Source organism: Cyprinus carpio, chromosome B18, assembly GCF_018340385.1.
Source record: "Cyprinus carpio isolate SPL01 chromosome B18, ASM1834038v1, whole genome shotgun sequence".
In the NCBI taxonomy this organism is placed as follows: Eukaryota; Metazoa; Chordata; class Actinopteri; order Cypriniformes; family Cyprinidae; genus Cyprinus; species Cyprinus carpio.
The window spans coordinates 25,095,410-25,118,690 of NC_056614.1; the positions used below are offsets into that span (position 1 = coordinate 25,095,410).

At 35.1% G+C, this 23,281-nt stretch overlaps 1 protein-coding gene across 1 annotated transcript; it reads right to left on the minus strand.

Annotated features, from left to right (window-relative positions):
- Positions 1-95: 95 nt before the first annotated feature.
- LOC109077556 (semaphorin-7A-like) lies at positions 96-21,956 on the minus strand. Its single transcript, XM_019093113.2, has 14 exons — positions 21,774-21,956; positions 20,700-20,839; positions 20,322-20,369; positions 19,796-19,894; positions 19,643-19,721; positions 13,433-13,528; positions 13,189-13,310; positions 11,264-11,427; positions 9,035-9,140; positions 7,118-7,292; positions 5,542-5,654; positions 3,865-4,010; positions 3,410-3,438; positions 96-479 (listed from the first exon to the last, which is right to left on the minus strand). The coding sequence occupies exons 1-14, from the start codon at positions 21,886-21,888 to the stop codon at positions 121-123; spliced, it is 1,791 nt and encodes a 596-aa protein (XP_018948658.1). The 5' UTR covers positions 21,889-21,956; the 3' UTR covers positions 96-120.
- Positions 21,957-23,281: the final 1,325 nt, after the last annotated feature.

A 23,281-nucleotide genomic window follows, 5' to 3' on the forward strand; every position in this document is an offset into this window, starting at 1 on the left:
TCTACTAAATAATCATTTTTAGTATATTAAGTACCAAATAAGTGTGCAAAAATAGAGCAAACTAAAAACAAAAATCAAAAGAACTTTAGTATTTGACCTGTGAACTTCAAGGTAATATCTTCAAAAGTGGAGTATTAGGCCATGAGAGGCTGTGAGCAGCAGTAAGAGCGCAGGAGTGAGACGGAGCGCTTCTGAGTGGCTCATGCTGAGCTTGTATTGCCTGACTGTCCTAGTATAGCCTTCCTCTGAAGACTCACACCTGTACTCCCCTTCGTGAGTCTTATTCATGCTGTCAATGAGGTACAAACAGCCCAGCTCAGAGTCAACGCAATCCTCACGTGTTTTACCGTGGTACCATTGGTATGTGGCGTGGTATGACATCATTGGACAGAGCAAGAAGTGGTTGGAGTATGGAGGGACATGGGTCACTGGTGTCTTCAGTTGGATTTCAGTCTTGGATGGTGCAGCTTTAAGCTCACCTGCAGAACAGATGGTCATGTGATGCATTTATTAAAGTGACATAAATTGGCAACAATAGACAACAATACATTGTATGGGTCAAAATTATACATTTTTCTTTTATGCCAAAAATCATTAGGATTTTTGTGCTCCAGGGTCACATTTTGTTTCAAAAACTCTTCTCTGAGCTGTCAATATATACCAATCTATACTCAGATCTACAAAAAAAAACAAAAAAAATCGCAGAAGAACATAAAAAAACATAAATACACTCCATACCAAAGCATAACTAAAAATATTTAAAAAAAAATAAAAAAAAAATGGATTATTTGGCTCAATGTAAGACTCGAAAATGAATCCACAGTGAGTTGAGCGTTTTGTGAGCACACTATCAAAGTTGCTGCCAATGTAGAGCGTCTCAAATCAGTCACATTTCAGATCGGATGCTCCCTAAAAAGACAGCTGCCTATGTGGGAAAGTAGTAAATACTAAAAAAGCAAAGTGTGTAGAAGACATGGTGCACTCTAAAAAAAAATGCTGGGTTCTTTCAACCCTATTGTGGGTCAAATATGGACTAACCCAACCGTTGGGTTACATTTTTTACATTAAATTTTTAACCTAAAAGTTGAGTTAGTCCATATTTGACCCAAACCTGGGTTAAAAGAACCCAGCATTTTTTAGAGTTTGGCCTTTCACACTAGGGCTGCACAATGTGGGAAAAGATCTAATTACCATACAGTACAGGTCAAAAGTTTGAAACATTACTATTTTTAATGTTTTTGAAAGAAGTCTCTTCTGCTCCATCAAGCCTGCATCTATTTGATCAAAAATACAGAAAAAACAGTCATATGCTTAAAATAATAGTTTTCTATTTGAAGATACTTTAAAAAATAATTTATTCCTGTGAATGCAAAGCTGAATTTTCAGCATCATTACTCCAGCCTCATTGTCAATGTAACATCCAGTCTATCACATGATCATTTAGAAATCTTCTAATATTCTGATTATATGAGTGTTGGAAACAGTTCTGCTGTCTAATATATTTGATGAATAAAAGGTTAAAAAGAACTGCATTTATTCAAAAAAAAAAAAAAATCTAATATATATTCTAATAAATATATTTGCTTACTATCACTTTTTATATCAATTAACACAATCCTAATGTCCTAATATGAATTAAGTGAGTGATGATTTTATTCTAAAAAAACAAGAAAGGAAAAAACGTTACTGACCCATCAATTACTTATGACAGTAGTGTAGAATGTTTTACAATATTTATATTGTGGTTCAGCTATCAGAAGCTTCTCGCGAGCTTTTGTTTTCTGTGTTTGGTTTTTTTACTTTTTACATGTAAAATCACATGTTCTGAAAAAATATATTAGCAGCAGAACGGTTTCAACTTAGAAAATCATTCTAATATTCTGATTTATTATGAGTTGGTGGAAAAAAAAAAACCCCCCACACCTTTCACACTAGGGCTGCACAATGTGGGAAAAGATCTAATTACCATTTATATATATATATATATATATATATATATATATACAGTACAGGTCAAAAAGTTTGAAAACATTACTATTTTTTATGTTTTTGAAAGAAGTCTCTTTCTGCTCATCAAGCCTGCAAAATTTATTTGATCAAAAATACAGAAAAAACTGTTATATTGTGAAATATTATTACAACTTAAAATAATAGTTTTCTATTTGAATATACTTAAAAAAATGATTTATTCCTGTGATGCAAAGCTGAATTTTCAGCATCATTACTCCAGCCTTCAGTGTCACATGTAACATCCAGTCTATCACATGATCATTTAGAAATCATTCTATATTCTGATTTATTATGAGTGTTGGAAACAGTTGCTGTCTAATATATTTGATGAAGAAAAGGTTAAAAAGAACTGCATTTATGAAAAATAAAAAAAATAAAAAAATTCTAATAATATATATTCTAATAATATATTTTTTTACTATCACTTTTTATCAATTTAACACATCCTTGCTGAATAAAAGTATTGATTTTATTTTAAAAAAAGAAAGGAAAAAAAATTACTGACCCCAAATTACTGACCAGTAGTGTATATTGTTATTACAAAATATTTATATTTTAAAAACATAGCTTCTTTTTTTTTTTTTTTACTTTTTATTCATCAAAGTATCCTAAAAAAGTATCACATGTTCTGAAAAAATATTAAGCAGCAGAACTGTTTCCAACTTTGATAATGAATCATCATATTAGAATCATTTCTAAAGGATCATGTGATAAAGATCCTAAAAATTCAGCTTTGCATCACAGAAATAAATGATAATTTAAAGTATAATAAATTTAAAAACAATTATTTTAAGTTGTAATTATATTTTACAATATTACTTTTTTTTCTGTATTTTTTATCAAATAAATGCAGGCTTGATGAGCAGAAGAAACTTCTTTCAAAAACATTAAAAATAGTAATGTTTCCAAACTTTTGATCTGTACTGTATATGTATATATAAATTGTGATTTTAAAATGTCATTAAAAAAACGCAAGTTTGTTGTGCCTATTTTTAGAGCTGCACAATTTGGTCACAATGTGATTTTATAATATTGGCACAATTCCCTATTGTTTTCAGTCATTACAAAGAGTAATACCTGAATAAAAATAATAATTAAATTGCAGTTGATATAAAGTCAAGCCCCCCCCCCCACTTCTGCCAAATGCATAACACAAACTACACCAGATGCAGAGATGGGGTGGGTGTCATGTAGCACTAAACCTGAAACTATATAGAGATGGTGGTCTGCCAGCGATGTAACTGTGGTGCGACTTGCATGAACATTTTATTCAGCTCCACCTTGTTCAGGAAATACAATGTAGTTCAGGAACAGCTAAACTCAGATTGAGATCACAGTGATCGCTGCTAGTGTGAAAAACACCCAAACACAGCCATAACAAAAACAGAGCCATACTTACTGCAGCTCATGGAATTCTGGACGTGGCTTCTGTGGAAAAGAGGACACAATACTGAGAGGCTTGTTATGTTCATAAATGATTTTTTGTTCGTTTTTTGGTTAAGTGAATCATGTGGTGTGGTTTTAAACTGTGTGGGTGGGGGAAGTTTAATGTTTCAGTGGTAGAAATTAAGGTCTATGAGGTTTCTGACTGATTGTAGGGACCATGTGCAATCTGCAAGTCGAGCATCACTATTACAAGTGCTTAAAATAATGTGAGCAAACCTCAAAAACTATGTCTGAAACTTTAGTGTGTAACTCATTTTGAAGATCACAGAGACTCAAACCAGCATCACTCCACAACTCTTTCAGTCTGTTAAAGAACTACGATGAGCTCCGGTAACACTGGCTTTGAGCATTTGCTTAAAATAATGTGTAATCAGGAAGGAAGCAGATGTGTGTGCATTGAGGTCTTACTTTGCTCTAGAAGTGCAGCTCAAACCGTCCCAAACGCAGTAGGGGTCTTGAGATAAACTGCATTGGTGACACTCATTTCCATAATCATGACATCTCTGTAGGTCAATCTGAACGACCTCATTACTGGAACTCACATACAGACGCTTCTGAGAAATTAAACACAGGATGATGAGTACAACAGCTGATAACATGATAGATTTATATGCTTAAAAACTGAAGATCAACATAGATTTCAAAGTAAACTAGCCTGTTAAAAACAAAAGACACAACTGAAGCTCTTCATAGATCTACATTCAGAGTAAGTGAAAGTAAAATAAAACAACTATAACTGTAGATTGCCCTGTGAAACAACCTGTGCTTTGCGCTCATTGTTAATACAGTTATGATCACTGATACTCTGAATAACATCTATATTTTTGCATCTGGCAGAAGCTTTTATTCAAAGCGACTTGCATTGCATTCAAAATGATAATTTCATCAGATCATGCATTCCCTGGGAATTCAACCCGTTGCTAGCAGCATGCTCTACTGTTTAAGATCAGCATCATTACTTTAAATTTTATTGATTTTATTATTTAGGTACTTTAGGGAACTATGAAATCCATTTCACATGTTCCATTTAAATTTTTTTTGGACTCCATTTTATTGGTTAAATAAAATTTTAGTACAAAAAAGCATGTTTATTTAATTGCAACCATGAAATTTCTACAATTTAACAACAATTTACTAAAAGTTGAAAAAGAGTTAAATTTTTAGGACCCTATTAAATACATGTTATTTTTTACCAAATTCTGTGTCTTCCATTAAAAAATTTTCTGAATTGCATTTTAATGGTTTAATAAATTCTAACAATCAAAAAGCATGACTAATTAACTGAATTCATAAAAAAAACTATTTGTTTATTTTCCTTTACAACAATAAATCAATGAAGGTTAAAACATTATTTTCATATACCCTTTAACAAAAAAATTATAAAAAACAAAAATAATTTAACCTTTAAACATAAAACAACACAAAACATAAAAAAAATATTAATATTAAAAGAGGTTAACTGTTAAAGTTAAATCATTCAAAATGGTAGTTTTATTCCTCTAAAAATAAAGTTTTGATATTATTATTATTATTAGTGTTAGAAGTAGTATAGTAATATATCTGTCACAATTTCTTCAAGTTGAACCAAACGCTTATTTTGATGGGTTGCATGACGACGTTTAAATTTATGCTGTGTGTCTACGATACGACGATAGTTTTTCTCAAATGAAATGATAAAACGCTCATGAAGTGACTCTCAGAGCAGCTCTGGAGATGAAGTTCATGTGTTCACGTCCTCAGATAGTGAGACGGCAGACGCTGAGATCATGCACGCTTCGGTATGTGTGTAGCAAACAAAAACCACGCATCTGGCCATTCATTCACACAGACACACTCAGAACATGCAGGATTCACATTTCATTAGCCTTTTAGTGGTCTAATATTCACAGACACTAGTCCATAACAGGTTTTAATTTAATTGTACTGACCTACTTTGGATCCATTCACCCAAAATTAAACAAATTCCATGATGTTCCGTGTTATACAGTAAATAAAATTTTCGAGTCATAGGGCCCTAGTACTTTTCACAGTCCTGCCTCAGTTTGGAAGTGAGGAGTTTGGTGTTATTTTGCGCACAGATCGTACCTCCGAAGCGTCCAGCAGCATGCTGGTGATGTGCGTCCCTCGTGGAAATGGCAGATACTCCGCAATCACAAAAACAGGCTCTTTTACCAGCACTTTATGAACCCCTCCGCTTTCTGTGAGAAAATATTACAACAGGACGTTAACTAATCTGTCTGCAGACAGCATGCTAACCGTCACACTTCAAGTGCAAGACTAACACAGTTCATTCATTCTTTTGCATGAAATAATCATGTTTTAATTACATCATTTTCACTGAGCATGTTACGATGCATTCTGCGACGGAGTTATTAGTTTGGGACAGCCTTCACGTCTTGACACCTGCTTAGCTCACTAGGGTTTGTCAGTCATTAGTTTTCCTGCAGCAGTCAGACATCTAATGTGAAACTGATAAACTGGTTTAAATCAACGTGAAACTGCATTTATATCCCATTTCAACTTCTGTTATGTGACTGAACTCTGAGTGAAACGGGATGTTTGAAGAGAAGCACTTCATAAAAATCAACACATGCACAATCAGTAAGCCCCTCCCCTCGAGCGCAGATGAGCCAATGGCAGTCGAGTTTAAGTTGCACAGGGATCAGAACTCGGACACCTTTTGTTTGGAGCATCCGAAGCTGCATCAGTTTGATGGTGTTTATGCTACAAAACTGTTAAAACGATGTACCTGTGGTACTTGTAACACTGATTCCAGGTATCCTGAGAGGATAGGCAATATGATTTATTTTATTACATTTACTGAACCCAAACAAAACAGAGCAAAATGTCCATAGGCATTGAATTTTTTTTTTTTTTTTTTATACAGAAGTTTTTGGTCAAGGGAACATTTCGGAAATTGTTGTACATTTATGTAAAAGGATCGGCTGATAAAGAGATGGCATGAAATGATTAATGTTTTTTTTTTGCTGTTAAAAGCCTGTTTAGAGCATCTGTAGCATGCCGTTTATGTAATTTCCTGTCTGCGAATGTTTAATTGATTTTATATGATTGATTATTGTATCTTGCTGCATTACTTAAAAAGCTTTAAATACTGTGCAGCTCTAATAGAGGCTCTCCATCTCTATAATGACAATACTGACAGTACATCTGCCGTAGTGTTCAAGCCAATCAAATGCACTTCCCACAATACATATGGTTTCAAAACAACAGAAACTCATTTAATTAATGTTTATAGGGTTATCCAACAAACACGTTTATAAATAAGACTCTAGAATCAATAGGGACTAATGCTGTTCTGGAGATTTATTTTGCATGCGCTACTAACTTCTTCATGACGTTGTACTGTAAACGCTCTACTGTCTTCTACAGCTGAAGTGCTATAGTAAATAAATGTTATGTTTTATGGTATGTGGCTTTGTAATTGTATCTGTATATCACTCCAACCTGCTTTTTTTTGTTGCTTTTTTTAATTCTGTCAAATGATTAAACGATCCATTAATCCATTATCCTCCTTATTGATTGCAATGATTAAGCAAAATTTACTTCCTTTCACTATCGCTCTTCCATCAGCATAAAGTCCCTATTAAGCAGAATCCTAAATGAAAACGAATCATTAAATTCCTCAGACAGATTCACGTACCTAGAGACAGAAGCATGACGTTCTGGTCTCCTACCCGGTCCACCTGTATATGAGTGTAATGGCGGTGTCTGAACAACAGGGAGATGTTTTCTGGCTTCACCCAATCCTTCATCTCTGGACGATTCTTCATAAACCCCAGAACATCACTGGGCAGACGAGTACTGTCCTCCACACACTAAAGGAACCACAAGTAGTTTGTTGAAAGATAATCGTTACCGTTGTTCGGACTACAGAGCTCAACGGTCGGTTCTAGATGTATAAATGTCATTCAGAATCTCCATAAAGAACTGAGTGATGATATGCGCCTTTCCAAGCAGCACCGGAGCATTAGTTGTGCTTTTTGACTGAAAGATGTTTTAAAGGACACAAAACCCCAGACCGACTGGATTACAGATGAGCAGTTCATTTCTACCCTCATAAAACGGGTTAAGTACACAACATTTGTGTTTTATCACAACATTAAATTGTCTGTAAATCAGATGTCGTAATGCGATGCGTCTGGAGTTGTTTGTTTCGGCTCAAAACTCGAGAATGAATCATTTAGTAAAGTGCCACTAAGAAAAACTCTGCTGCTGAGGAAAGGAGGACCTGTTTGAGCTCTGTGATGACATCACTGAAAGCGCATCCGCAGTTATCTTAAAGGGATACTCCACCCCAAGACGGAAATGTTGTTATTAATCACTCATTCCGGACCGGTAAAAGCTCCATTAGTCTTCGGAACACAATCTAAGATATTTTGGATGAAAACCGGGAGGCTTGTGACTGTCCCATAGACTGCAGTGTGCATACATAACAGTGTCAAGGTCTATAAAAGGTATGAAAGTTGTTGTCAGAATACTCCATCTGCCATCAGACGTGCAATCTGGGTTTATATGAAGCGACAGGGACAAAAAAACCAAAATAACGACTTTATTCAATAATTCCTTTGTCAGCGGTCTCCTCTGTGTCTCTCCATATCACCGTATGCTGTGTATGCTCTTCTGCGTATACTGTTCCCGTCGCTTCATATAACCCAGATTGCACGTCTGATGGCAGATGGAGTATTCTTATGATGACTTTCATACCTTTTCTGGACCTTGACACTGTTATGTATGCACACTGCAGTCTATGGGACAGTCACAAGCCTCCCGGTTTTCATCCAAAATATCTAAAATTGTGTTCCGAAGACGATCGGAGCATTTACGGGTTTGGAACAACATGGGGGGGGGGGTAAGTGATTAATGACCAAATTTTCATTTTGGGGTGGAGTATCCCTTTAATGCTTCTATAGTAAGGATGCACAATTAATCGAATTTCTAATCGCAGTTACAATGAAGGATGCCACAATTAGGTTTACAATTAATTGTTAATTATTCTGTGTGCTTAAGATGTGTTCTTTTCTTTCTACATGTTATCTTAAGGGCTTTTCCATTATTTAGTATAGCATTATAATAGCATGCATATTTTGACTTTTTTATTTAAAGAAGAAACTAATCCAAATTACATGTACAGAGGCTACAAGACAAATAAAGAAAAGCAATAAAAGTTTTGTAGTTAGTGCTTTCAGCTTGTTTATTTTAATCTAAAAATACATCATGTGGTTGCTCCAAACAATGGTATAAACATCAATCAATGCAAATTATGATGATAATCGCAATTACACTTTCAAGGTTTTTTTTTTTGTTTTTTATGATTGTGAATTATGTTTTTTTTTTGTCATAATTGTGCAGCCCTATTTAAACAACCAAAACACAATAAAAAATCATAAACTTAACAATAATACAAACTACAAATTCAAAATGATACAAACTATAAATAATCCATATCTTCCAAAAAAATCCATATGTGAGAACACAACTATAATATAGTTACATTTGGCGACGAAACAACTCAGTTGAGATTTGCTATACATTATATACTGATTCAGTGATGGTTTACCGTTCCAGGCCGGTGGTTCTTAGGAACGTCGGTGGAGTTGAATTCAGAGGAACTGAAGAGCTTGCTGATTTCAGACATGTTATAAACGCACACAGCGCTCATGTTCCTGTAAACAGAGACAGAGCTTCACACTTGAGACACATGTAAGCACTACAGCTGCACATACTCCCTTTATTACATCAGTGTTTGTGGAACCGTGTCAAATGACGGATGTTTCCTTGAGCTTTTAACACTGTGGCATCCCTATTCAACAGGATCATGTGACTCACTTACAGTCATGTTTGCTTTTTACACTGATGTGAGGGCAAATTCAAAACACTGAGTATTTGCATTTGGCAGACATTTAAACTATCAGCTGTTGAGGCCAGTGTTGGGGGAAGTTCATTTTAAAAGTAAAGCAATCCAATATTGCGTCATGTTACTTTTGGGTTACTTTTTCTCATCTGGCCTGAACTTGCTTGTTTGTTTTTGACTTAAAAAGTTGTATTTTTGGCAAATCTAAAAGCCCTTTCACATTAAAAGTGGAATGATTAAGCCTGAAATGTAAATGCAGCTCAGTCAAACCTTTCAGCTGTGCTGCCATTCTGGATTGCATTAAGAAAGTTCAACACTTTTACTTCAATAGCTGCATTTCCACTGTCGGGCCAGTGCGAGCCAGGGCTTAAAATGGGCCGGGCGGGGCTAATAGCCTCGGGCCAGTAGCACGAGGCCAGAATAGCGCAGCGTTTCCACCGTCGGGCCTGAAGCTCCGCTGCGCTTCACTAAAACCCGCCCTTTACACGCCTCTCAGGAACAACGTCATGCAACCCCATCATTTCACCAACAAAGAGAAGTTATCAGAAAACTAATCAGAAATAAGTAACTGGAACATGCGCGATCACAAAACGAACATGAACATGCCTTTTGTTTGCATGCTTTGTTAAATATTCAAATTCAAAAGCATTGATGTTTTACTATAAGTGATACATTGAGCACAATGAATCAATTTATCAGGACTCAAAATTAATCACACAGAAATAAATGTATTTCTATTTTATTTATTTATTTTTAACGCTTATGAAAATAGCCTGCTTATTCAGTCGAGTCTGTTTCTGTTTACTTGTAGCCACAGTAGCCTATATACGTCACATTTAGAATGAATGATAATAACTCTATTTTTATAAAAGCTCCCGAACAAAAACCATTATTATATTTTGATGACATGCTACGCGGAGCTAAACTCTCGAGACGAGACTTATGACAGATAAAATATTGTTACTAAATAAATACACAATTGTGATAGAGAATAAGAAGCTGACGTCTGATTTCTCCAAGTGGTTGCATTTAGCATGTTTATTATGGTAACGTTAATGTTTAGCGGGCATAGTCTTTTACATCGCTTACAAATATTTCTGCCTTTTATGATGATTATAATCCTCATCGGATCGCGTTATTTCAAACACTCGCTGCTGACTGAACGTGAGTTTTGAGCTCAGCTTATTTTTTAAAAGTTTTTAATGTTGATGTTATAGCTGTTATCTTTCTGAAATGATCCGCGCCGCTGACGCTCTCCAGATGTGAAGAAAGTCCGCCTTTGTTCATAACTACTCCTCTAGCCCCAGCTGGCCCGCTATGGCCCAATGTTTTCGTCGGGCCAAAAAACCCGGGCCGGTGGCCCTGAGGAAACACCGACGAGGCACGATCAAGCCCTGGAAATCACAGAAAAAAAAATACTATCCCTATCAAAAACCACCACTGCCGCTTAATGTCACAAAACATCATCAAAAAAAATGAAACACAAATGTTATGTTTATCTAAAGTCGCTTTTGCTGCTTAGTATGGTTGAATTTTATCATTGAAGGTCGGCAGCAAAGGCACTGGTTAATAAAATGGGATAAGAACATATTTAATTATTGCAGGTCATATTCTGAGTTTGCATCTCACTGTTTTTATTCATTTTGAGGAATATGAGTAAATGTTTGTTCATATTTAGTCTAGAACTACTACACAACGCCTCTGCACTTCCTCCCGATTTCTCTCAACATGGCAACCCGATCAACACATGAGGAAAACAAACTGGCGTTTGAAAAAGTAACTCATATGCAAATTAAAAGGTAATGCGTTACTTTACTAGGTACTTAAAAGAGTAATCTGACTTTGTAACGCATGTTATTTGTAATGCATTACCCCCAACACTGTTAAAGTCTGAGAGCCTGAAATACAAAGCATGAAATCAAGTTTTTGTCTTACCAATAATTTCTGAAGAGCACATAAATCTTGGTGTCGTCGTCTGTGTCTAGTGTGGCCACATCGATCATCTGAGTGAATTCATATCCTCTCCCACAGGACAGACTGGTGAAAATCATAGACGTCCAGCTGCTCTGAAGCAGACTCTTGGACCCGCCTCTGTCGTTCTGAAACAGATCGTGTTGTGTTTAATTCTGCATGCATTCATGAGAGTCATACGGACTACTTTCTTGGTGCTTTTTGGAGCCTGAAAGCTCCTGTGTGCCTCCAATGTATATAAAAAATCAGCATGAAGATTCTGCCTAACATCTTCTGTTCTTCCACGTAAGAAAGTGATTCTGATATGAGGGGGTTAAATGATTATTAGAACAACAATCAGGTTCCGCAAGTGTTTATGCATTGCACTGTCATTTTAAAAAGGCTGAAATTTAAACATATATAAACAAAAGGAATTTCAAACTGACGATCTATTATGATGCAAAAAAGCCACTTTATCGATACGTCATCTTGTAAGAATCAATATTTTTTATAATTTACTAGAAAATATGCTTCTTTTCAGAGCTTTGACAACTTTTGAGCTCCCAGAACCTGCGTTTGAGATGAGCTTGTCATTACAGAAACACTAACTTTAGCACGAATGTGGCTGTGAGTTACTGAGAAACATTTTTATGAAACACGCAAGTGTTGGCATTCGCTAAGTGCATTTCCTTTCTACTAAAATAACACTTCTCATATTTAAGGAGGCCAAAGAGCGCAGAGGAAATTCAAGCGTTGACGCTTATTGTGTTCGGAGACAGACATGCAAAACACAAGAATGTCAGACTGCATATATTTAGATGATGTCCATAAATGGGCTGAAATATATAAGACAGATCATTTCTGCTTTTTTATGTTATATACACTACCATTCAAAATCAGTTTGGGATCAGTACTTGTAATGTGTTTTAAAGAAGTCTCTTCTGCTCATCAAGGCTGCATTTATTTGATCAAAAATACAGAAAAAACAGTAATCTTGCAAAATGTTATTACAATATAAAATAATGGTTTCTGTTTTAATATATTTTAAAATATAATTTATTTCTGTGATGCAAAGCTGAATTTCCATCATAATTACTCCAGTCTTCAGTGTCACATGATCTTCAGAAATCATTCTAATATGATGATTTATTATTAGAATTATCAACAGTTGTTATTATTTTGAACAGCATTTCAAAATATAAATCTTTTCTAACAATATAAAAAATCTCTACCATCATAAAAAAAATAATTAATTTCTTTTTTTTTTTATGTACTGACCCCAAACATCAAAGAATAAAAAGTTAAAAAGAAGAGCATTTATTTAAAATAGATTTCCTTTCTAACAATATACACTACCGTTCAAAAGTATGCAGTCAGTACATTTTTACAATTACAATTTTTATTGTGATAGCAAAGATTTAGAAATAAATCATTTTAATGTATATTAAAATAGAAAAACGTTATTTTGCATCATAATAATATTTCACAATATTACAATTTCTCCTGTATTTTTGATTAAATAAATGCATCCTTGATGAGCAGAAGAAACTCCTGTAAAAATATAAAAAATCGTTCTGATCCCAAACTTTTGACTGCTAGTGTATATCTGAAGCAAACATTAATACAATGAATATAAATATGCATATGTAAATGTAATATATGTAAATAACAGTCATTATATTATATAACTGTCAAAATGATATTTCGTGTTCCACAGAAGAAAGTCACTCATACAGGTTTGGAGTATCTTTATCAGATTAGGGAGCATCATTAACTGCACTCATGTTTTGCACTATTTTTTATTAAACCATTAACAAAATGTAAAGCTTAGATGGTTTTACGGTCATGAAGACTTTATGTGGGCTGCAGTGACACATTGACTTCCTGATTTCTGAGGTGTTTCTGCTCACCATGCAGCTCTGAGAGACTCGCGGAATCCAGTGCTCACCGTCTCTGTGCTTCTCTGCGAAGAAGGAATACACTTTGTCTTTGTGTAGTCCTTTCCCAACGATCAGCTTCAGGTATGTTAGCCCTGAAGAAAACAACAGCGCTGTTTAGAATCAAACCAGTATCGTTCTGATAATGACATGAACTCACTTCGGTGAAAAACTGAAATTCTCACTGTGGCAGGTACTGTTTAATCTAATTTCTCACCCTCTGGAAACGTCTGAGACCAAATGATGTCATTTCTGTCCTCCTTGTTTATCCTGTACAATCCCTTCTCAGACTTGGTGAAGTACAGCATATTACCTGAAAGACGGAATACAGAAATCAGACAGGACGCCAGAAATTATTTTAATTTTTTCTACCAGAATGAAAACGAGGTACACAGACTGTTCAGTGGACTTTCACCACCGATGAGAAGTCACGGAAAGAGCTTGGCACATACTGCGCAAGCATCCATTTCCAAGTTCCTGTTTCTACAACTAATAATAACCATGACAATACTGTATTGTACTCAGCTAACACGGATGTGTCCAAATACACACTTTCAAAGCAACTGATATTCAACAAATATAATAAATACTAATAGTCAGATTTACTAATAGCTTGCGCAGCACAAATCCTCTTTTAGCCTTTGTGCTAGTATGCAATTATTTAATGCCCCAAAAAAGCATGTCTTACAGTTTTTCTCGATTGCTAACACACTATAACTGATTCATTTGGCCCAGTTTTCCACATCATTCATACAGCTAACGCAAGAATCACAGAATGAACTCAAACGGGTAGCAAAGCTGATGACACACGTCAGAATCTCAGGATGATATGAACAAGAGCACAGCTGATTATGAGTTTTGAGAAATGAATCCTGGTAGCGAGAGACAAAGAGGAATTTCATTTGTTCCTGATGAAATCTGCGTGGACTGACCGAGAGGGAAGTTGGCCTACGTGGTAGTCTAAAAGGTTTCAATACTACTTACAGTATAGTTACAGTACTGTACACAGCAGCAGAACTTCAGATTAGAGAACTTCCATTATTCTATGTACAGTAAATACTGTAGTACATGCTGTACAGTAAACCCTGAAACTCAGTACTGTTGAATTGATTTGTAGCCAAGTATGCACGGCCACCCCTGTATGGAGACAGATAAGTCTCAAATATAATTCACGCAAAAAACACAATTCACACATGCGTAAACAATTTCACATGCATGAAACCTAATTCACGTACACACAAAAAAAATTCACGTGCGTGAAAAAATATATATATTCACAAAAAGCAATTCACATGCGCAAAATAAAAATATATATTCATAAAATACATTTCACAAATGCAAAACACAATTTGTAGATATACAACTGTACACAAAAACCTTTGAATGTTTAAAAATGTACGAGTGTCTGAATGTACAAATCGTCATTTACTACGAATCCACTCGGATTTGTGTGTGTGTGTTTTTGAGACTTTCCTGGCAGAGCTCTCTTCCCACGTGGGTCTGTCGTACTCTTTAGCCAATCAGATGCGAGCTAACCATTCAACCAATCATATCATAAGCCACTGAGAGTGCATTCAAGGAGCACGATTCTGCGCACCTTTTGCGTAATATGGATTAATTAGAACGGAAATTAAGCCTTTACATCAGTAATCCCATAGTCAGTAAAAGAAATGGACACAGCGACCCAACTGGAACTCAATTGAGACAAGTGAAGCCCATTTTTAGCGATTTTTTAGAACTTCCGTTTCTGACGCGCAGACTCAAACTAAGCTTGATGACGTCAGCAACCTGTCTGACAGATGTAAATCTTCTAGTAGCTGTGCGTGCAAACTGCCATCGTTAATCTTGCAGAGACGGCGAGCTTGAGCGGGGAGTTCTTTGGCGTGAGTGAACAGGAGTAAGTATTCTGATTAATTATTTTGTATAGTATTTTAAAATGTAACTCCAGGGCTTCTATGGGCTTCTCTCTTGAAGTCTCCCCGATTGCCTGCGAGCTTCTGAATGCACTATCAGTGGCTTATGACATGATTGGTTGAATGCTAAGCTCGCATCTGATTGGCTAAAGAGTACAACAGACCCACGTGGGAAGAGAGCTCTGCCAGGAAAGTCTCAAAAACACACACACACACAAATCCGAGTGGATTCGTAGTAAATGACGATTTGTACATTCAGACACTCGTACATTTTAAACATTCAAAGGTTTTTGTGTGCACAGTTGTATATCTACGAATTGGGTTTTGCATTTGTGAAATGTATTTTATGAATATATAATTTTATTTTGCGCATGTGAATGCTTTTTGTGAATATATATATTTTTTTTCACGCACGTGAATTTTTTTTGTGTGTACGTGAATTAGGTTTCATGCATGTGAAATTGTTTATGCATGTGTGAATCGTGTTTTTTGCGTGAATTATATTTGAGACTTATCTGTCTCCATACCCCTGTGGCCACCCCTAGGATGATTTGCAGTGGCTACTATTAATTTAAATCTATTTTAAATCTATTAATTTTATATCTATATAATTTATATATTATTTAATATAGTTGGCTATCACACGAAGAGTGATGTTTTTTCTCCAGAAGTCTGCATAATTGCAAATGTGACATTGATTTTATACAACAGTTCAATAAACAAGCAGTTAATATCAAGAGTTTTACGTTTTAGACAACATATTCACTTTTTGCGCTCTATTTCTAAAAACAAAAAATCATTCCAAAACCCAGCCACTGTTTTGCGTCTCTGAGCAACATGATAGTGTTTCGTTCCTGAATGAATCAACCGTTTAAATGATTCGGTTCAATCGCAATGACTCACTTATTAACAGTGACTCGCTGACACCTACTGGCTGTTTTAATTTCACAATTAAGGTGCCATTTCATTTTTTAAACAATTTCAAAAATCAGTTTTCAATGTTTTATGTTTAAAATATCAAAACATTATTTATTAATTTGTAACTCCAGGTTAAAGTATTCCATGTCCCACAGAGCTCCATTAAACAGTGTGTAAAAACACCTAAATGGCACTTCAGATGCAGTTTCTGTTTTCTCTGCATTGCAAAGATCAATTTTGTTGATACTGATTGCATTTGCTTGTTAACAGCCCAAATGCAAGTGTCCTGACCTTAAAAGCAAGATGGTGCACACTTTTAGAAAAAAAATGGAAATAATATTAAAAATAAAAAAAAAGCCTCAGCTGTCAGCACACTTAGAAATAAGATATCAGCACAATAACACACAAAGCAAAATATTGTCTTATTTTCGTTATCGATAAAAATCACCAGAAATCACAGAGATATCACCCCTTTTTTGTCAATATTGCAAACCCTTTGTTTATTTATTTATTTTTTGATGTGCCACCCCAAGATTTACTGTGGCCTCATCTGGCCACCCCTATTAAAATTTTCTGGGGGCGCCACTGCAAGTATGTACTGTATTTGTGCAGAACTGAGAGACGACTGTTTAGAGGAGTAGAGGCAGAGAAGTCTTTAGTCAGAAGAAGACTAAGAATCCGCTATAACAAATAAGGATACTACAATACCGTAATGCAATTTGGCAGAGGATGCTGAATGAATTAATTTATTTACAGTAACTGATAATATATTCCAGTGTGTGTTTACTGTATATTCTGTTGTTTGGTTTTTGAATTTTTCTCTTCTAGTGCTTTTCATCTACTGTAAGATCACTTTACTGTAGAGTAACGAAAGTCAACTTTTCTTAGTTTAATGCTGAATTTATTGTATCTGCACCCTCTATTTATGTCGTATGCTGTAACAGACATTGACTAGCAAAAGGATTCCTGTTACAAAAAGGAGGTTTTTGTAACAGTGTTACGGACTGAATTGATCTTTATGACCACCTCAAACCGGAAACTCTTCAGACGTGCACTTCAGCTTCACCTCAGGGTCAGGCGCAAGTCAAACGAGCGGAAGAGCTCCAGCAGCCAAATGAGCTTCAGAGGAAGAACTGTGAACTGCGGTCTGATGAGATATTATTAGATTATAGGTGAGTAAAACACACTTTCCTGTTTGTCTTTACTGCGCTCACAGCACACACTCTTCAACAGCATGCAAATATGAGGCGCAAGCTCTATATCACTTCATCATGAATAAATAATAATATATGAACACACATACAGTACAGACCAAAAGTTTGGAAACATTACTATATTTAATGTTTTTGAAAGAAGTTTCTTCTGCTCATCAAGCATGCATTTATTTGATCAAAAATACAGAAAACTTAAAACTTAAAATAATAGTTTTCTATTTGAATATACTTTAAAAAAAATAATTTATTCCTGTGATGCAAAGCTGAATTTTCAGCATCATTACTCCAGCCTTCAGTGTCACATGTAACATCCAGTCTATCACATGATCATTTAGAAATCATTCTAATATTCTGATTTATTATGAGTGTTGGAAACAGTTCTGCTGTCTAATATATTTGATGAATAAAAGGTTAAAAAGAACTGCATTTATTCAAAATAAAAAAAAAATTCTAATAATATATATTCTAATAATATATTTTCTTTACTATCACTTTTTATCAATTTAACACATCCTTGCTGAATAAAAGTATTGATTTTATTTAAAAAAAGAAAGAAAATGGTGTATATTGTTATTACAAAATATTTATATTTTAAAAACATAGCTTCTTTTTTTTACTTTTTATTCATCAAAGTAATCCTAAAAAAGTATCACATGTTCTGAAAAAATATTAAGCAGCAGAACTGTTTCCAACTTTGATAATGAATCATCATATTAGAATGATTTCTAAAGGATCATGTGATGATGATCATAAAAATGATCATAAAAATATTTCACAATATTACTGTTTTTTCTGTATTTTTGATCAAATAAATGCAGGCTTGATGAGCAGAAGAAACTTCTTTCAAAAACATTAAAAATAGTAATGTTTCCAAACTTTTGGTCTGTACTGTACCTAGCTCTGTCATGAAAGTCATTGAATTACCAAAAAGGTGATTAAAGCTGCAAACTGCATGTATACGCAGCACACAAGATTCGTTGTGAAAGCGAAACTACCTTGTTTGGTCTTCCAAAAGAAGACAAGACTAGAAATCAGTGGTTAAGTTGTATTTGGACTGTTTAGTGCCTAAAACACAGCTGAGTACAATTAATTCCTACTTCACTCTAATTGAGTTATTTGTGAATTAGATCAAGTAATACAGAGTGAATATGACAATTTTTGTATTATTCCTCACCTCATTTGTGATCGGAGAAACAACAAACAACAAGCTGTACTAAAAAAAAGAATGAAGTTTTCGGTTTCACCCCAGACTGGCTGCTGGCCACTACTTTAAAAACATCCTGAGTACGGCACGCTCAAAACATGTGATGTAAAGGGAAAGATAAATAAATACAAATCCTGATGAACAGCTGTTGTTTTTAATTATTAATATTCAACTAGTCAAACATAATGCATCGTTCTTATTAAAGTTGTTAACCAAATGATCTAGACTAGCCCTTTAAATAAAGGTAAACATGAGTCTGTACAGATCTTTATATGGAAACAATCTCTAAACCATCAGCACACGGAAAGACTTAGTTCCTCTGTAAGTTCCTTAAAAACAAACCACTGAGCGAAAGACAACACTGCAGAAAAATACTTGTTCTGAAGGTGTGCAGAATTTAGACACTTCTTGTCTTGTTGCTTCTTGTTCTGCTTATTTATAGCAGAATGTCCAATCGGCTATTTTCAGTACAAGATGCATCATATGTGCATCATAAGTGCACAAGTCAAATGGACTTCTGTTAAAATGCGTATATGGTGCTTTTTGGTCATTTTTGGAGATTAACATTCATTTTATGGAACAGCAGCTTGAGCATTCTCCTAAACATCTCCATCTGTGTTCTACATAAGACAAAGTCATATGGGTTTGGAAATGACATGAGAGTGAAAAGTTTTGTGGTAGCAACATGATATCGCTCAGCTCGTCTATTATGAGTTGAACATTAACAATGGAGTATCAGCAATAAATGATATCATGCAAATGCATGAACCGCATTATGAGCATCAGAAGCAGACCAGGGTTTCAACACGTCTGCATTTTCCTGAACCAAGCAACGTGACTTCATGTTGAAACACTATTTCATGTTTTACTCAACTCTGTCTGTTTCTACAGCACATGGTGCAGGTCAGAAGACACCAAAATTGTGCAAAAATTACACATGACTGCACGCTCACTTGGAGATAATTCTTTATTTCACCAACGTTTCAGCAAAACGCCTTTGTCAAGGTATCATTTCTTATATGGTAAGGAACTCAAAATCCACATTTAAACCATTTGGAGCTCAAGTGTACGATCTGTGGATCCAATAAGCCGGAAGCTGATTTTTGGAAAAGATGTGTCCCAAGTTGATGTGTATTGGGTTGAGATTTTCATTTGTAGATGAGATGTGCAATACTCACCAATAAGTAATGACGGCTCATTAATATCCGGCTCATAATGTTCTGACGTGAAGCAGTCATTCAGAGAATAATTGGAGATCTGGAACAAAAGACATGGCTCAGTTTCATACTTCTATATGAGTTTAAAATGCATACAGTGAAAACATGCCATACCACGTTACAGCACCGTGCATTTCCATCACGAGATCTACAAATGAACAGGAGATTTCCATCCACGCCTTCTCTGAGCAGAGAGATCCGGTTTAAACAATGCTGGAAAAACAACAATAACACAACTCACAATCAACCCCTCAAACAACACTACGCTCAAACAACACTGTTTACATCAATGTTCATTTACGCATAATAAAAGATGTGTTCATGTAAACACATCAAACCTTTATTTACACTGAAGTGTGCATGTGTCATCTGACAGGAAAGCATCTCACTGAGAATATATTCTTGAAAACTAAATAATAAAAGTGTATTCACATCTTGTGCGCACTGTGAGGATATTACTAGAGAATATCCTGAATTTACTTTTTTTTTTTTTTTGTAAACATTGTGTTCTTGTTCAGGTTTATTTGCTTGTAAACTAGTAAAACAGGTATTTCAATAAAATCACTTATCAGACAACACTCAGCAAAACTTGATCCTGTGGGAAGCGTCAGTATCACAGGTGCTTCACATTAATACTCACAGGGTTGTCTGAATCTTTGCTTTCGTCCTGACAAAGATCCACTTCCACCTAAACAAGGATCCAAACAGTGCAGCAAACATTAAAGATTACAAACAAAACACTGACACTGTGCTAATAAGGGATCATGACAGAAGTATGCTTGCTTATTATTTTTATAAGCCATAAAAATTACTTTAAAACAATTTTTTTTTTTTTAATATTCAAGGTTTCAAATATTTTGCATTGAAAAAGCTGCATTGCATACATTTTTGCATAATCTTTTAAAGTAAAATATAATTTTTCTCTTGGCAGAGGAACTACAAAGATCAACCCTTCAGATGTCATTTACAGTTTGAGATTTACTGTAGTATATACTGTACATGATCAGTATGACTGTACCTGACAGGGTTCGGGGGCTTGTGTTGGGCTGATGGAATAGAGGACCTTGTGTCCTCCGACCCAGATGGTTTTATTACCAGAGGTGCTGACGAGCTTCACCAAACTAATATTATTGTCTTTAAAAGAGAACCTGGTTATACCTGAAACAGAGAAACAGACTGAAGATATCAAGTGTGCAGTGTATTCAAACAGATCTAGTTTAAAGCGGCTCGTGTACATTAATGCACAAATTATACTCAGAAATATAGAAGAGACAGAGATAAGAGACTCGAGTGGTTTGGGTGAGAAAATAGACTAGTGTGAGAAAATGAAGTGAGATTTTGACAAGAAGATTTGATACTTGTACTCCTTTAACCCCTTAACTGTCACTCACATTTTTAAACACAGACTTGTAAAATGTACGATCCAAATTTAAATTTTTATAATTCATGAACGATAACATGATATTGATGTACTATTTTCATGGTAATGCAATGCCTGATTTTAAAAACGGGTTTCAAAGGATGAATTTTGAGGTTTTAAGTTTTCAGTTGATATATAATTTCTGATTATTTCTAAAGTGTGACAGAGAAAAAGGCAACAAAAAAGACTTGACAAAGGTCAGAACTCCTGTTACTGTCCTAAATTAAACTATTACTTTTCCAACATAATTTTTAACAAAACACATTGGTAAAATATCTATTTAGGAGTCTTAGACCTTTCCAACGATATATAGTTTGTCATGATTAGATGTACACGGGACGGTGGCAGTTAACGGGTTAAAATAATATAATGTGACTATAAAAGGAAACAAACTGTTTAATTCTGACTGTACTTGTATTCTGCTGTAAGTTCATACTAATTACAATTCAACTAATTAAATGTGTTTTTTCCTCCCTTGATGACGTGACATCAAAATGTTACTATTGTGTCGATTTTGTACTACAAAGTTGATCACATTTGGATCTAAGCGTGATACTAATATCAATTATTTCTCTATTTATTTCAACTAAACATAACTGATTAGTCTTTTTCTTGACAGAATGATGATCTTGAGAATAAAACCGATTAAATATTGAGTAAATGTTAGCTTACCTTCATTTGTGACCTTCACTCGAGCTGCTTCATGTAGTTTTGTTGAACTAACATATGAAACGCATATGAACAGCGCACAAAACGACGTCCAGTCCATCTCAGCTCGAGCGCTCATGACAGTGTTCGTCAGACTTCAGTTTACAGTAAACTTCCTCACAATCTTGCGTGTGTGTGTGAGTGTGTGTGTGTGTGTGTGCGCGTGCGTGTGTGTGTGGGTGTGTGTGTGTGTGTGTGTGCGTGGGTGTGTGTGTGTGTGTGTGTGTGGGTGGGTGTGTGTGTGTGTGTATGTGTATGCGCGTGCGTGCATGCGTGTGTCTGTGTGTGTATATGTGTGTGTGTGTGTGTGTGTGTGTGCGCGCGTGCGTGCTTGCGTGTGTTTGTGTGTATACAGTATGTGTGTGTGTGTGTGTGTGTGTGTGTGTTTGTTTAACAGGCGGGGCGATTATTTTATGTTATCAGAATCCGCCTAAATAGCTATTGCAGTCATGGATAAAAAAATAACAAGCGTGAAAACTAAATTTAAAAACGCAGGAAAAAATATATTGCACAAGATTTAAAAATGTAAGCAGAGTTTTCAGAATAGCAAACAGTGGTCACGGATTGAAAAATAAGCGTACATCAAAACATTTATAACGCATTTAAAAATAATAATAATTAGCATGAATCAAAAGTTTAAACACGCTTCATATCATATTGCACACAATTTAAAACAAATGCTAAATTGTCTGACTTGCGCACAAAATTATGGTTTCCTTGGTTATATTTTCTGCTCTCAGACATTTACTGCTCAAGGTTTTTTTTATTAATTTTTTTATTTATTTATTTTTTTGTAACCTTATAGCCTACTGTTTTCCCCTGCGCTCTTATTTCCAAACTCTGCTTGCTTTTCCAAATGTTCCAAGTACACCCGGCTGCAGCCTGCAGATCGAGGCTGCACGTGTCGCCCCGCCCCATGCCTACTCTGATTGGTTCGATCGTCTTTCATAGACATAGCTACATGATAGGAAATGTGTGTGTAGTTGGTGTAGAACGGAGTATGTTGTTTAAAAAGCTAAAAACTGTGCAGTTTTACAAAGCCTTCATTATAATGCACAGTTATTTATGTTCACAATATCTGATTTATTGAATCACGAGATGTTAGCTGCTGCAAAACCTTCTGGACCAGTCGTACTCACAAAAAGACCAAACCCAGTAAACAAACTTTTAATAAAGCATTCTATTCACAGAAAAGCAGATATGAGCCCAGAATACGAACACAACACGTTTAATTATGCGTTAAGCATTTTCCTCCCATAACCCTGCTGTAAATAGAATGCTTTATTAAAAATGTTTACTATGTGTAGTAAATGCATTTTGCAGCATTATATGACCCCTTTAAATTCTGCAATAGAAACCGAGTGAATTTTAATTCTACACAAAGTTTAATTTAAAGAAGAAGAATCATAGCGTGATGAACTCCATCCGTGAACAAACCGCTAGAGGGCAGTGTAAAACAGTCTAAAGCAGTT